The 15,368-nt window shown below is 38.5% G+C and overlaps 2 protein-coding genes across 2 annotated transcripts; both read left to right on the top strand.

Annotated features, from left to right (window-relative positions):
* Positions 1-778: 778 nt before the first annotated feature.
* Positions 779-3,860, top strand: LOC103177778 (G2/mitotic-specific cyclin-B1). Its single transcript, XM_007892098.2, is given in 7 exon segments — positions 779-946; positions 1,609-1,767; positions 2,133-2,286; positions 2,289-2,368; positions 2,689-2,829; positions 2,931-3,041; positions 3,738-3,860. Coding segments are annotated over 7 exon segments (936 nt in total).
* Positions 3,861-8,093: 4,233 nt separating this feature from the next.
* On the top strand, positions 8,094-14,930 carry LOC103177861. Its single transcript, XM_007892227.2, has 5 exons — positions 8,094-8,145; positions 9,767-9,927; positions 11,364-11,529; positions 13,517-13,652; positions 14,672-14,930. Exons 1-5 carry the CDS (start codon positions 8,094-8,096, stop codon positions 14,928-14,930), a joined length of 774 nt encoding a protein of 257 aa, XP_007890418.1.
* The last annotated feature ends 438 nt before the right edge of the window (positions 14,931-15,368 follow it).

Genomic DNA, 15,368 nt, shown 5'->3' with positions numbered 1-15,368 from the left:
GTCCAATAATAAGTTATTCACTGGATAGTCAACAGCCATTGTATAGACGTTCTGCAACAGACTTGCTTGTGCAAAATGTTTCAAATGGCATATTGCAAAAAATATTAAAAGCTGGTTTGGAACATTCAAAAAAAAAGTTTTTTTTTTAAGTGCTCCTAAGGATTTTCCTGTGAGCATCCCAAGTATGGACTTCTCAAACCTTCATCTGAGGATCGCAACTACAGTGCTTTGTTATAAGCATTGATTTCAGTTGTATTACAGTTGCAGTGAAGACTCCATTTGCAGTCCCACAAACAGCCAATAACTGGTTGTTTTACCTGGGAGATTGTTGAGTAGGACAAGATGGCAAATCATTGCACCAAATCATTGTTTAAACTAGAGGTCACTGGGAACACGCAGCATCTATGGAGAGAGGAAAATGAATTAACGTTTCAGGTCTATGACCTTCCATCAGATGTTGGAAGGGAACAGATTATTAGGACAAGCAGCGAAGGGGACAGGGAAAGAAAGACAAAGGAAACATTTAGGTGGAGAACAGAAGATGACGAGATCAGAGGTGTTGATGGTGCAAGACAAAAGAAGGCAATAGCGGGAGATTATACAAAGAAAAGATGTGTTTGAGACCTAGAGAATGGTTATCTACAGTTGTATAGAGCAAAGGAGTATGAACCTGTTTGCTTGTGATTAGCTTTTCATGTATTGAAATATGACTTGCAGTCCTGTAAATCTGCTTGTTTTCTTACATACTGTATCTTATTTCTAAACTTCATTATAGCAAATGTTGCCATCCCAAATGGAAACTTCAGTTGACGTGTCTGAAGTGTTATGTCAGGCTTTTTCAGATGCAATGCTACCTATTGAAGATGTCGATATCAATGATGGCAACAACCCATTTCTGTGCAGTGAATATATAAAAGACATCTACAGTTACTTAAGACAACTTGAGGTCAGTCTTCATTATACTGTAGGTAAACTACATGATGGGCAATAGACAACTAAGTTGGAGCACCAATGTGTGCGGTGACCAATGTGCCAATGTTTAGGCTAGCCAAAGAAGTGCAGAGAGAATTTATAAGGATGCTTAAAAGACATACTTGCTTGGACAGTAGAGGTATTAAAGAGTATGGTGAAAGGGTGGGACATTAGGATTAAATTCTCCCAAATTAAATGGGGCTTAATTGACTGAAAGTTCTTCTGATTTTGTTTTCCTAATTTGCTATGTCTCTTCTGGTCAGTTATGTTTTCCTCAGAGCAATATGCCTACTTGACTTGTTTAGGGGACTTCAAGGATCAATCTGAAAAAAAACTAGAATTATTGAGTTGCTTACCTAAGGCAGGCAAATATCGAAGATATTGACCAAAACTCCCTGCTCTTAAATGGTACAATTCCTTCTTAGTGTAGTGCTAGACTTGATGTTGCAAATCTATCTAATTCTTTCTTTCCTTAAATTAATTTTGAATTTCAGCCAAACATTTGAGAAGTTTTGTTGTAACTCCCTCCCCCCTTTTGCAACATCTTCTATGAAACAATATTTGAACTTTCATTATGTATATTGAGGTGATTGATGGCAGTGAATCATCTGATGACCCTGTTCTTTTTGAGTGCAGACTGAACAGGCAGTGAGACACCACTACTTGGCAGGACAAAGGATAACTGGAGGGATGCGTGCTATCCTGATTGACTGGCTTGTGCAAGTTCAGATAAAATTTAAACTACTTCAAGAAACCATGTACTTGACTGTATCTATTTTGGACCAATTTCTTCAGGTAAAGACCATTTATGAGTATTTGGCTTTCAACCTCTTTCCCCCAAATCCATGAAAATGAAGATTTTCAAAGGCTAAAAACAGAAGTCGCTGGGAACACTCAGCAGGTCAGGCAGCATCTATGGAGAAAACAAAGTGAGTGAATGTTTCGGGTCCACAACCCTTTGTCAGAGTTTACAAAGGCTAAATCTATAGTTCATTATAACCTGATATTTCTGGGATGATGTAGTCAGAAATCTATCTTCCCTACTTGTTAAGCCATTTACTTTTTTAAAAAAACTGCTGTGCATTTTAATGGAAATACTAACTTTGCAAAACATGAATTCTTGCTTTTTTTTCTTCTGCCACCCCTCTATCACCAAACAGAACAATCTAGTAACTGCAAAGAGACTACAGCTTGTTGGTGTTACAGCAATGTTGGTGGCTTCCAAATATGAAGAAATGTATCCTCCAGAAATTGGGGACTTTGTCTTTGTTACTGACAATTCTTACACTGGTGTCCAGGTACGAGAGATGGAGAGGAGATTTTGAAAAGGCTAAACTTTTCTCTTTGTCGGCCAATTCCACTGCATTTTCTGCGAAGAGCTGCCAAAGTTACAGATGTAAGTCATTTCCTATAGTTGCAGCGGACATAATGTCATTGAGTAATGTCAGTGAAGGCTTGGCCTAAACTAGTGCGTAATATCATTCCAGGATCTTGCAGGATTTTTTCATTCTAATGTTTATTGTCTCCATTAAAGGTTTGATTTCAGGCTTTACAGAATAACATAGTAACTACAACAACAGCAAGATTACATTTGTATAGTGCCTTTCGCATCAGGAGTATGTCCAACTACTGTAATTGTCAATGCTTTCATCACATCTAAATTGTCCATATTCAGCTGAAGTTGACTGAACTGATGCAGAAAAACCATCTTTTTAGGTTAGTGCTGAACAACATATTCTTGCCAAATACCTGATGGAACTAACTATGGGGGATTATGATATGGTGCATTATCCCCCATCCCTGATTGCTGCAGCTGGCTTCCATTTGGCTCAGACACTGTTAAGTTGCGGAGAATGGGTAAGTATATAAATAGATTGATACCAGTTCTTGTCTGTACTAACAAGCATTGATCTAATTCTTGCAATGAAAACGTTGACTGAATCTACAATTCTTTCCAGTCCCCACTGTTGCGACACTACATGGGATATGAAGAAGATGAATTGGTTCAAGTGATGCAGCACATGGCTAAGAATGTTGTACAGGTCAATAATAGAATCACTAAGCACATGGTAAGATTGAATTCATGTGAGGTACAGTAACCATGCATCTGCCCTTCCTATAATACTTTGTGTACAGTAAATGGAAGTAGGAATTCTTGCCACACAGATCCTGTTAAGCCTGCAATCCAAAGCTTGAATGGGTAGAGTGGTCCTAGCTGGACAAGCAGCAGGAAGTTTTCCAGATGGTACGCATCAGCAAGCTATATTACTTCAGCTAGTTTGCAGTACCAACCATCAGGGATCTCTACACCTTGACTACTTTCTGGAATGGATAAGTGGGTTGCATCCCTCCAGGGAAACAACACTCCATTAGACCAGGAAGTTTGTGCATAGGCGGTATACATATGTAGAACTGTCTAGTTTGGATATTTGAACATGGTGATGGGTTTCTTCCTACAGCAGACACTTGTCTTTCAATTACAATAAATGATCTTAGTTTTGATGACAGCTACTTGGTCTGAATTGAAAAGGCAATTGTTAGAATCTAAACTGACTTGCAGAATCAGGGCTAATTTTTTGATGATTATATAAATTGATCCCAACAGCCTGTCAAGTGTAGTATAAACTTAAAATGATCCAGAAAATCTGACAAGTCAGATCTCTTGCACTGTTTTTTTGCAGTACATTTCTCAGCAGACAGTAATGCTATGCAATTGTATAATCCCTTCTGCTCTTGTGTTGATAGTTTTTTCTTTACTTATCCAGAGTGTTAAGCATAAATATGCTGGAAGCGACCAATTGAGGATCAGCACCATCTCTCAGCTGACATCTCCCACAATCTTGAACTTGTCTCAATCCCTCCTCTACTTGAAACATCAATTTTCTTAATTGGTATTTATCTGTGTGAGTTGCAGGCATGTTTTTTAAAATGTAGCTACTATTTTTAATCTAAATATTCAATAAATCATTTGTTTTTAAAAAAAATCTTTCCTTAAATTTCTATTCAAGAACAAGAATTTGATGGGTGGATGTATTGCCATTTCACAACAACAAAAATTACATATGTGTTGTGTCTCATGTTGGAAGGACATCACAGATAATAAATAATCCTTGCATTTGATATAGCACTTTTCACACCTTCTAGACGTCTCAAAGCGCTTCAGAGAATATGCTGTAAAGTGAATTGACTGTATATTTTGTGGGCAAAACGCAGCAGCCAATTGCGCACAGCAGTGTCCCACAAACAGTCGTGGATTGAAAATGACCAATTTATTATTGTTTTGTTTTGGAGGGATTATTATTAGGCGTGTGGAGTAAGGAAACTTGCCTGGAATTGAACCCAGGTGTCTGGCTTGCAAGGCGAGTGCTCTAACCACTGAGCTACAGGACTCCACAAAGTGCTGAAGAGTCAAGAATGCGCACCGAGCTGGGGGTTGGGATCAGGACGGCTGGAGGGCAGGAAGGGTGGAGGTAGAAGGATGACTGAAGATGCAGTTGAAGGGGAAGATCTTGACATGGGCCTTGAAGGAGGCAAGGGAGGGGGTGCGGTGAAGGGACTGTGGGATGATGTTCTAAGGGGTAGGGGCAGAGAGGCTAAAGGTCTGCCTGCTGATGCTGGATCACTTTGGGTTTTGTAAAATCGTGCTCAGTTAGCAACTATTTGACTCCTGCAGAACAAGGCTCAACTAACACTGCTGCTGGAAGCTCTATTGGAGCTCAGGTTTCTAGAGTTAGTGATTAGCACTAAAAGAATACTCTTCATCCCTATTAATTGGAGTTTGCAGATTTCAATGATTTTCAGATTTTTGAAATTAGTGTAACTGACTCTTACTATAACCTCAATCATTGTGCACATGAAAGGATCTGTAGATTTCAGTTGCATATTACCAATAACTTGGCTACTTTAACCTTGTTTATCTTGAAATAGAATGAACTGCCCTACTTCACATTAGAAATCGCTTCACACAACAATCCTGGTTTGTATTTCTGTTTGGATTAAAATAAGATTTATGCTCCACTTCAATTTTTCTCTAAATGGCAAAAACTTGTGGGGGAAGGGGTAGAAGAGGAGAGGCTATGTACAGTGTCATACAGGTTTGCATGTTGTGATTTTATAACAGGACAGAAGATGAGCTCTGCCGTACTGATCTTTTTTATTGATAAAAAAAAGATTAATATGCTGCTAAACTCAGATTTGCAGCCATGAGGTAACCTTGATGGTTTAGTGAATAGAGCTACAGCTTACATGAGCTCATTGGTTCTGCGCTGAGTTTACTGATTCCCAGCCAGGGTTTCAGGAGGTTAAATTGGTTCTAGCTTTACATCATCCAGGGTAGGGAGGATAAAATTACCTGAGTTTCCTTATCCCGATTCCTCTATTCACTATGTGTGATGAAGAGGTTTGTTTGAAATTACTGATTGATGTAGATGGTTTAGACTGAAGTCTTTGAATACATTGGTTCTGTGACTTACAAAATTTTTTAATTAAGTATAAACACAGAAGTTGCTGGGAATACGCAGCAGGTCAGGCAGCATTCATGCAGAGAGGAAAATTAGTTAACGTTTCAGATCTATGACCTTTTGTTAGAACTGATGAAACTTTGCCTTTTGCCTTAAATTAAGATGGCTGATAAGAAAGCCAGTAGCCCATGGCTTTGTAAAAGTCAGAATTTATAATCTTAAAAATCTTATCACTTGCTTTTATATGGTGCCCTTCACACAGGATAGTGTCTGAGAATCCTGTGATCCAGTAGTAAGAGTTTCTTCTTTGTCAAGTGCAATAGTTTCACTGCAAACCACAGTATTCAGTTTCAAATCAATATAACGTCACCACAGGCGATTGTATAAGCGGCTTTAATGGGGGAGGAAACATCAGCACAAACATGATGGCCTGGTCTGAATAGCCTAATTCATTTTTAAAACAATACAAAATTACATTTGTTTTGTACCTTACATATCGAGCTGACATCCCAAGGTGCTGGATAGTCAAATTTGGACCCTTCAAACCAGCTGTACCTATACATATATACAAAATATACAGTCAATTCACTTTATAGTATACTCTGAAGTACTTTGAGATATCTTGAAGACATGATAAAGCGCTCTATGAAATACAAGTATATATATATTTTTAAATGTGTATATTAATTTCAAATGCAAATAAGTGCAAAATCTTCCTATCTACAGCATTTTCTGAGCCCACGATTTAATTTTTTAGGTGAGTAAACTTGTAACGAGCTCAAAATAACTGCACTGCAGGATTTCAATTTGTTCAGAAAAATAGTTACATTTCAGTGCAGCTTTCTGAATTCCTTACAGGTGTCTGTTTGTGTGCTCGTGTTCTGAGTAACCTGAAGTTGGTGAGTGCAGACTTGGGGGAGGGGGTGGGAAATGACGATTTTTAATTCATTACTACTAATACTAAAATGGAGTCCTGTAGCATATTGGTTAGAGGGTTCGCCTCGCAAGCAAGGGGACCCGGGTTTGATTCCTGGGCAGCACAAAACCTTAGGCAATTGTTAGTCAGTTGTTACTTAATTGACGGATCGCTTTCTGGGGTTAATAATCCCTTAAAATAATAATTATTTGGTCACTCAATCCACGACTGTTTGTGGGACATTGTTGTGTGCAATTGGCTGCTGTGTTCTGCCAACAAAATACAGTCAATTCACTTTACAGTATATTCCGTGAAGCGCTTTTGAGATGTTTCATAGACATGATAAAGTGCTATATCAAATGCAATGATTATTATTAGTACCTCCTCCAAAGTAACTTCTCTTAATCTTTACCAGACAAGCTGTCTAGAATATTCTCAACATTGGACAAATTATATTTTGAAGACCAGTAACTGGAGAATGAATTGCAAGTAGTGGATTTGTTAACCTGCTTAATATCATTGCCTTTGAATGTTCAGCTTGATTGATATGGATAGTATATGGTAAGGTGGGGATTCTGGAAGTATAAGATTTAAAGGGGTTTCTTCGTCCAAATTTATATTTACTGAATTATTTAGTATCTAGTCAAAAGACCAAAATGTGGTATTGCAATATTGCTCCATTGGAAATGGGTGGAAGTATCATCAGTTATTTGATTTTTTTTAAAAAAAGCTGCTCTTGTGATTTTTCAAGTCTTGTTTGTTCTAATCTTTTAAATGGCTTTAACCCAATACTCAGAAAAATTCTCAATATGAACTCTAATGAAAAAAAATGTGATCACTCAATCCACAGCTATTTATGAAACACTTCTGTGCGCAATTGGCTCCTTTTTTGCCCACAAAATACAGTCATGCACTTTATGCAAAATGCACTTTACAATAGGTGCTGGTGAAGCACTTTGAGATGTCTCAACAAAATGATAAGGCAATATATCAAATGCAAGAATTATTATTAGTCATAATCTAGCTATATCTACCTTACTTTCCTTAGGGTGTTGAGGGATTTAGTTCTTTTAAGTTTCCTCCACCCCCACCCCCCTCCCCACCCCACTTATGTTCTTATTCTTCTCTCCTTTTTCCTTCCCCTACCTATTTTATTTTGTTCCCCTCTTGTGAGCTACAGTTCTATGCAAGTTCAGTAGCTGCTTTTATTACTATATCCAAATAAGGCAGTCAAATCATCTCTCTCCTCTTCATTCTCCTCCAAACTCACCCACTGGGAACTATAGTATGAGACATTCAGAATGACAGTGAAAGGGGGGGTGGGTGGATGGATGGATGTCCTTTGGATTGCTCCTTGTTTGTTTTGAGGTTTCTGTGTTCCTGGTCTCAATGTTTTGAGCAGAGCTGTGCTAAGCAACCCCCATAGGCTACTTAGCAACCACACATACAAGTCCCAACTACAGGGGTCAGCGTGGAAACACGTTTTGTTATTTTGACAAAGAGAAAGAGAAACGTTCACTACACAGGTTAACTGGAACCTGGAGTGAGGGTGACGCTTGATATTGGGAGCCAAAGTGGATGGACCCGACTGATTGCAGAGCTGCTGTTGTTCCAGAGGCCAGCAGATTCACAGCGGAGCATTAGCCAAGCTGCACTGGGAGATTCAGCCACCATAAATAAAATAAATAAAATTTTGCTCTTCTCACAAGAAAAAAATCAACTCATTCCAAGAATATACTTGAGCGATGTCGAGATCGTTCAAAAAGAAAGTAACCTTTAAGGAGCAGCCAGTTGTTTGTAAGTTACTGGATTGTGATGCTATTTCATGTGCCTTTTGTGGAAGCAGTATTGCTCTGCACTCTGTCTTAGAGACATAAAGTCTCTCCCTGAGTCCAATTGAATGGTAATCGTAAAATTTTTGAGAGTTGCTGTTTTTTTGCGAATGCTGTAATATGTCACAATCTAAATGCTTACAGGGATGCTAAATATAGAATTAATTGACATCCACAGCAGCCTTCGAGATGATGTAATGAAATTGAGAAGTTTGAGATTGTATTAGAAAGTACAGTTCTACATAGAGGTCAGTCCACTTACCTCACCCATTAATGTTGCTGAAATCATCAGGAGTTTTATTTTGGATTATTTGCTCATTTGTGTGTCAGGTTGCTAGCACTCTCGCCTCTAAGTTAGAAGGTTGTGGGTTCAAGCCACAAATACTGCTTTGAACTGATTTAGTCTTGGCTGACACTCCAATGCAGTGCTGAGTGTACATTGTCGGAGGTGCCGTCCTTCAGATGAGACATTAACCTGAAGGACGGCAGATTCTGTGCTTGTTCAGGTGGACATTAAATGCACAATTCGAAAAGTGAAGGGAGTTTTTCCTGGTGTCCTGGCCAAAATTGGTCACTCACTTTTCGGCTATTTGTGGGACATTGCTGTGCCCAAATTGCTCAACAATGTGCCACAAACAGGCTCAAAGTAAATGACCAATTTTGCTGCATTTGCCTACAAAATACACAGTGGTTACACATTATAATATATCCTGTGAAATATTTTGTGATGTCCTCCTGGCACGAAAGTCATTATATTAAATGTAAGGATTATTATTGTTATTTGATAGTAATACTTCACGAATACCTATCCTCTAACCTTCTCATTACAGCACCAAACTATTAAATGAATCCAGCTTCCTGGCCTTGACCACCTTCACTGGTGACCTGTTCCAGTTGTTGTCATGATGTACACAATCTGGATTAAGTGACAAATTGTAGTTCAGTTCTAGATCACAGTCCACCATCTAGGAAGCCCTCATGCAATGTAATTGCTCTACTCCACTTGAGATATTTCAGCCATTCTGCCCCCTCTTTCTGGAATACCATTCTGGCTCCCTCTGACCTGTTCTCTCACTTCCCTCTTTGAAGGCACATCTCAAAACATACCTCTTTGACCATGTTTTCGTCATCTTTTGCATCTTCCTCCCCGGCTCCCACCCCCAGCTTGTGAAGGGCTTTGCGACTCTCACACCATGAAAGCCGGTATTCAAAGGTATTGATTTATTAATGTATATTATTGATGTTGGATATATTTGCAGTCAGTATTAGATCTCCATTCTCCGAATAAGAGGACTTTGAACCCCAATATGTAATTTGGGATCCCTGGTTTACATTTGACGATGTACATGCCAGATCAAGGATATTTGTTATTGATGTGAGTTGTCTCACTTGTTGAATTGAAGTAAAATCTAAGTTCATCTATAAAATATACAGTCAATACACTTTACAGTAAATCCTGTGAAGTGCTTTGAGGTGTCTCGATGATGTAATAAGGCATTATATCAAATGCAAGGATTATTCTTATTATTAAATGATTACTTCTGTCACTGTGGATTAATAATTATGTTTATCCCTGATGAATTTAGGTGAAAAAACTGCTAAACGAGAAGTTGCATCCAACCTCCACTCCAGTGTCATTGAGTCCTACTTCCCTTTCATCGTCAAAAAGCTTTCATTGTCAACTCCCTTGTACCGGAGTTTGAAAGAAAAGAGAGTCTTGACTACGGATCAAATAGGACAGATTGAGGTAGGATCATTTTGGATTTCCTCTGTCCCTTTTTAAATGTTTTCTTCATATTGTGTCTGAGATATGTGGCATAATTTCTCAGCATGAGGGTTCTTAGTGGTTTGGTGTCTGATTTTACTGCACAGGGAACTGCTAGGCCCTCATTGTGGTGGCACGGCCATGATTGGAACCTTGTTGTGAAGGGAATTGTGATAAATCTCTTATACAATGCAGTGGGAACATGAAGACTCCTGGATTCATTAACCACATTTCTTCTAATGGATTACATATAGTTTCTATAGGTACTAACAGACGCTGAATTATTATTAATAATAATCCTTACATTTGATATAACGCCTTTTAAATTGGGAGGACAGATTAAGATTAAGTCTTCTTTCCTGGCCTGAGGGATATAACATGAATGATGTTCTTCTCACCTCCCCCAACCATTTTCCTAGATAATAACTTGGATTTATATAATGTCTTTCAGGTAAAAATAAATCTCAAAGCGCTTTACAAATTAAAACTGATTGGAAATGAAAGTGAATGACATTATACAGTATAAACAAATAAGGTCCCTAATCAGTGCTAGCAATATCCCGTAAACGACAATGAAATGAGTAGCCAATTAATCTGAATTCAGGAGATCAGTTAACACAGAGCAGCTAAGTATTGGATTTCCCTTGTCTCTTTGGCTCCAGGTACATGTTTAAAATACAGCAATCACAAAAAGAGTTACAGGGTTAGAAAGGTCGATTGAAATGTGGAAATCTCTGCTACAAACTAAGCAGGAGAGTAGAATTAGAATTTATGAGGAGAAATTCCACCGCGGTCTACATTGCCTCTGTTTATGTAGCATTAGACTAATAATAAATTCACAGAGATTTATTTTCTTTGAATATTTAACTGTGGATTTGCTTGATAATGAATATCTGATAACAGTGTATCACCCTGGCTCAGTTGGTAGCACCCTTGCCTCTGTCAGAATGTTGTGAGTTCAAGCCTTATGTCATGTATTTGCGCTCACTAGGCTAACACTCCAAAGCAATGCTGCTGGAGAGCTATATTATTGAGGCTGCTGTCATCAAAGAGGCATAATAAAACGTTAAACCAAGGTCCCATCTGCCTGTTCAGATGAATATCGAAGATCCACTATTTGGAGAAGTTTCTCCCAATGTGCTGCTGGCAAACAATCCCCAGATAAAATTGATCATTCACTTCATGGCTGTTTGTGGGATATTGCTGGGTACCAATTGGCTGTGGTGTTTGGTTAAAAAAGACACTGTCACTTCCCTCTACAGTAAATCTTGTAAAGTGCCTTGAACCGTTTCAACGACATAAGGCACAACATCACATGTAAGGTCTATTTAAATACTATGTTATTATATACAGTTTAATAAATCCATTGTATTGGAAGGTTTCAAGCAAGGTGATGCATCTGCTTGTATTTTATACAGTTGGAAGGCTTGGCTGAGCTAAAGGTGGCCAAACTTCTCGAAATTGTTAGAAATGCTGATTCCCGTGTGTTCAAATCATTTTGCAATGTTCTTGGTGAGATTGGATACTGGTATCTTGCTCAGACTCTTCAAGCAGCTATTGAAGAAAAGGAATGCACATCTACAGGTAAATAAGGAATGAACAGCAATTGAGTTTTACAATAATTATTATAAACCAAACTTTCCAACTTTTGGATATTCCCTAATTAGACAGACTTTCATTTTTATATATCCTTAAATATTGCAACATCCCAAAGTGCTTATAATACAATGTTTTCACTACATGGTTGTTTGTGTGCAAATTGGCTGCTCCGTTCACTTACAAAATACACTTTACAGTAGATCTTGTAAAGCGCTTTGTAACAACCCCCTGACTTACAAGGTGCTATATCAAATGCAAAAAATATTTTTACAGAATCTGGATCAACTAATGTTTTCCCATTGTAATAATAATCCTTGCATTTGATATAGCACTTTTCACGTCTTCTAGACATCTCAAAGCGCTTCACAGGATAGATTGAGTGACTAAATTATTATTGGGTTTTTTTCTTGAGGGATTATCATCAGGTGTGTGGAGTAAGGAAACTTGCCCAAGGTTTTGTCCTGTTGGGAATCGAACCCAGGTTTTTCGCTTGCAAGGCGAGCGCTCTAAACACTGAGCTACAGGACTCCATTGTATTTCAGTGTGGATGGCTTTGCAGGTTTATCAGCACAACACACATTGAATCTATTTGATCTAGTGCCTTATGTTGCTGACACACCTGAAAAAGCTTTACAGGATTCATGGTAATGCGTAGTTAATGTGAATTTATAGGCAAATTCACTGCACCTTTGCCTACTAAATACACAGTGACTACGCTTTACAGTAAATCCTGTGAAGCACCTTGAGATGATCGCCTGTACAATCAATGGTAATGATAAATGGTCTTATCTATAATTCATAGCACACTGAGATTCTAATTTTATTTATTATTAATAACATTAATCCTTGCATTTGATATAGCACCTTATCATGTCATTGAGACGTCTCAAAACGTTTCGCAGAATATACTGTAAAGTGAATTTAGATTGCTTGGGAGAAGTCTCTTACTAGAAACGAAAGGCCAAGTCAGTTTCTTACACAGTTCTGGCATCCAGTTCACTAATTGCAATGAGTGGTCTCAGAGCAGATCACCACTGGGGCTTCTCAGTCAGGAAATGAAGTGTAATATGGCCGATTTATAAAAGAGCAAATTAAAAGTGAAGAGTAGTATGGAAGGAAGAATTCAATATCGAAAATGATTTCAAAGCATACAGAAAAGAACTCGATCACTGAAGGTAAAAGAAAATAAGGGCTTTAAGAAAACATTGAACATTCAGAATTGCCAATAAATTCTTCCTCCCGTGGCTGTGTCAGTACAAACACATTACAAAAAATATGATTTTCGTTGAAGAAGTTACTTCCACTGGTCAGTGAGTCAGTGACTAGGTGGCATCAATTTAAAGTAGTTAGCAAGGGACCAAAGGGGGAGATTAAGAGAATTTGTTTTGCACATAGAGGTGCTAGGATGCGGAATGTCCTTCTGGGTGCTGCAAGATGCATATTAGCTTTCAAAAGAGAACAAGATAGATATCTAAAGTGGAACACTCTGCAGAGTGGGGAAAGCAGGTGAATAGGACTGAATGGATTTTATGATAATAATTGAAAGTTGTATTTTAAAGCTGTATTTGCTCTTTCAGCACAGATAAGATAATAAAATAATAATCCTTGCATTTGATATCGTCCCTTTCATGTCAGGAGGACATCTCAAAGCACCTCAAAGGATTTACTGTAAAGTGTAGTAACTGTATTTTGTAGGTAAACACAACAGTCAATTTGTGATGGTTGAATGGCCTTCATCTCTGCTGTAAATTTCTATTTTAAATAAAGCAACATTGTTAAAGTTTTTTTTAATGTATTGTTTTTCCAATAATAGTTGAAAGCTCCATTTTAAATGTTCACAGTGTAAGCTGTTGTCCATTAACCTTTTTCTTTGTAGGACAGCTGCCCGTTAGCAAACAATTTAAATAGTTGAAAGTGATGGTTTAAATGTTCACAGCTGTGAGCTGTTGTCTATCAATCTTTGGCTTTGTAGGACAGCTGTCTGTTATAAAACAAGAAGTCTTGAAAGAAGTCTTCCTGCTTCCAAAGGAGGTTCAAAAAAATCTAAAAGAAGACAATCTGAAGTTACAAAGGAAAGTGGAGCATATGAGGAAGGAATATTTACAGAGGTAATGCTGAAAACAAATTGTTTCTCAAATATAAAAGCTGAGTAAATGTTTGTTTGAATGTGACTCGTATGCTGGGAAAGTGTCAGTCTCTCCAGTTGGCCACAGGATGAATTTATATTTTTTGTCATGAAGACGCACTACTGCTATAACAGAATATAATAATAATAATCCTTGCATTTGATATAGCACTTTTCACGTCGGGAGGATGTCCCAAAGCGCTTCACAGAATATACTGTAAAGTGAATTGACTGTATATTTGTGGGCGAACGCGGCAGCCAATTGGCACAGCAATGTCCCACAGACAGTCGTGGATTGAAAATGACCAATATATTATTGTTTTTTTTTGGAGGGATTATTATTAGGCTCTGTGTGGAGTAAGGAAACTTGCCCAAGGTTTCGCCCTGACCTGCCTGGAATTGAACTCCGGTCTCTCGCTTGCAAAGCGAGTGCTCTAACCACTGAGCTACAGGAAGGGTGGGTGATGCCTAATTTAGCCTTGTTGCTTTAAAGGGAAAGACGGTAAGATGGAAGGATGAGATCAAATGGGTCGAAGGATGAAATCAAATTGACATTTTTCAACCGAACCTGTCTCAAGACCCTCCTCTTTGATCGCGCCTTCAGCCACCCTCCTACCCCCTAACCTCCCTACCCTCCACCCCTTATCCCAACCCCTGCTCGGGTCCAAATCCTTGACTGTCCAGCGCCTAGAGATGTCCTCCCGATGTGAAAGGCACTATAATATCTGATTTGTTTTTATTGTGACAGGTTTAACTTGGGAAATCAGAGGGCAACATAACCTGAGCTGTTATATCTATAGCAGCTCCCGGATGCTTTCTGAGCTACATAGCAGAGCTCTGCAGCTGTGTCCCATTTCTTGTGGGGGTAATAAGTGTTTCTTGGCAGAAAAGGAGAAGGAAAAGTAAAAGATAAAATAGTGATTTAACTTTTTTTTTATTCACAACTGCCACTGGTTCTACAAAAAAAATTGAATTGCTAAAAATATTGTTGATCCATTTCAGAATCAAAGAACTTGAAGAAGAATTGGCTTGTGTGAGTCGGGAGAGAGACACGATTGTGAGAGCGTGTAACATGACCACACTGGAAAACCAGGCACTGCAAAAACTCAACCGTGAGCTCCAGCGAGTGATTAGAAAGCTGGAAAGCTGGAGATGTAATATGTCAGTCAAGTGTCCTGGTTACAATGTGAATATGCTACCCCTGTGGCAAAGTACCACTGGGCAGACCAGCCTGCTGCTCACCTTCTGTGAGGGGAAGTAACTCGAGAAATGCAGTACAACTGCATTCAACTGCTCTGAGACGTCGAATCTGGAGAAAGATGCTATATAAATGCAAGTTGCTGTTGTTGTACGCATGATTGAAGGTGTTTATCCGCTGTAACCTTGTCACGTCCAATGTGCAAACTGGTAATTTAAGAAAAGTCTTAAACTGATCCAAATGAAGATTCAGACGACAATGACAGACACACTAAATTCTAGTTTGTTAACATGAACCCTTGTGTGACAAACGCAACACAGGAATAACATTTAGCACTTCAGGATTTCGATAGCTATGGTCATTCCAGCTCCTGTTTTAAGAAATAGTTTCTCGGCTTATAATAAACCTTGCAATCGATATAGCACCTTATCACTGTGTATAGCAATGTCCCACAAACAGTCGTGGATTGAGTGAACAAATTATTCTTTTTTTTNGAAGGGA

Source organism: Callorhinchus milii, unplaced genomic scaffold (genome assembly GCF_018977255.1).
Source record: "Callorhinchus milii isolate IMCB2004 unplaced genomic scaffold, IMCB_Cmil_1.0 Scaffold1, whole genome shotgun sequence".
NCBI lineage: Eukaryota > Metazoa > Chordata > Chondrichthyes > Chimaeriformes > Callorhinchidae > Callorhinchus > Callorhinchus milii.
The sequence above is the reverse complement of the archived record's forward strand: the minus strand, read 5'-3'. Positions and strand labels throughout refer to the sequence as shown.

Bases quoted from the DNA above. Each gene is read 5' to 3' on its own strand.
- LOC103177861 (XM_007892227.2), top strand. From the start codon at position 8,094: ATGTCGAGATCGTTCAAAAAGAAAGTAACCTTTAAGGAGCAGCCAGTT. The intron at 8,146-9,766 runs GTAAGTTACTGG...TGATGAATTTAG, and splicing joins TAAGGAGCAGCCAGTTGTTT to GTGAAAAAACTGCTAAACGA. The intron at 13,653-14,671 runs GTAATGCTGAAA...GATCCATTTCAG, and splicing joins AGGAAGGAATATTTACAGAG to AATCAAAGAACTTGAAGAAG.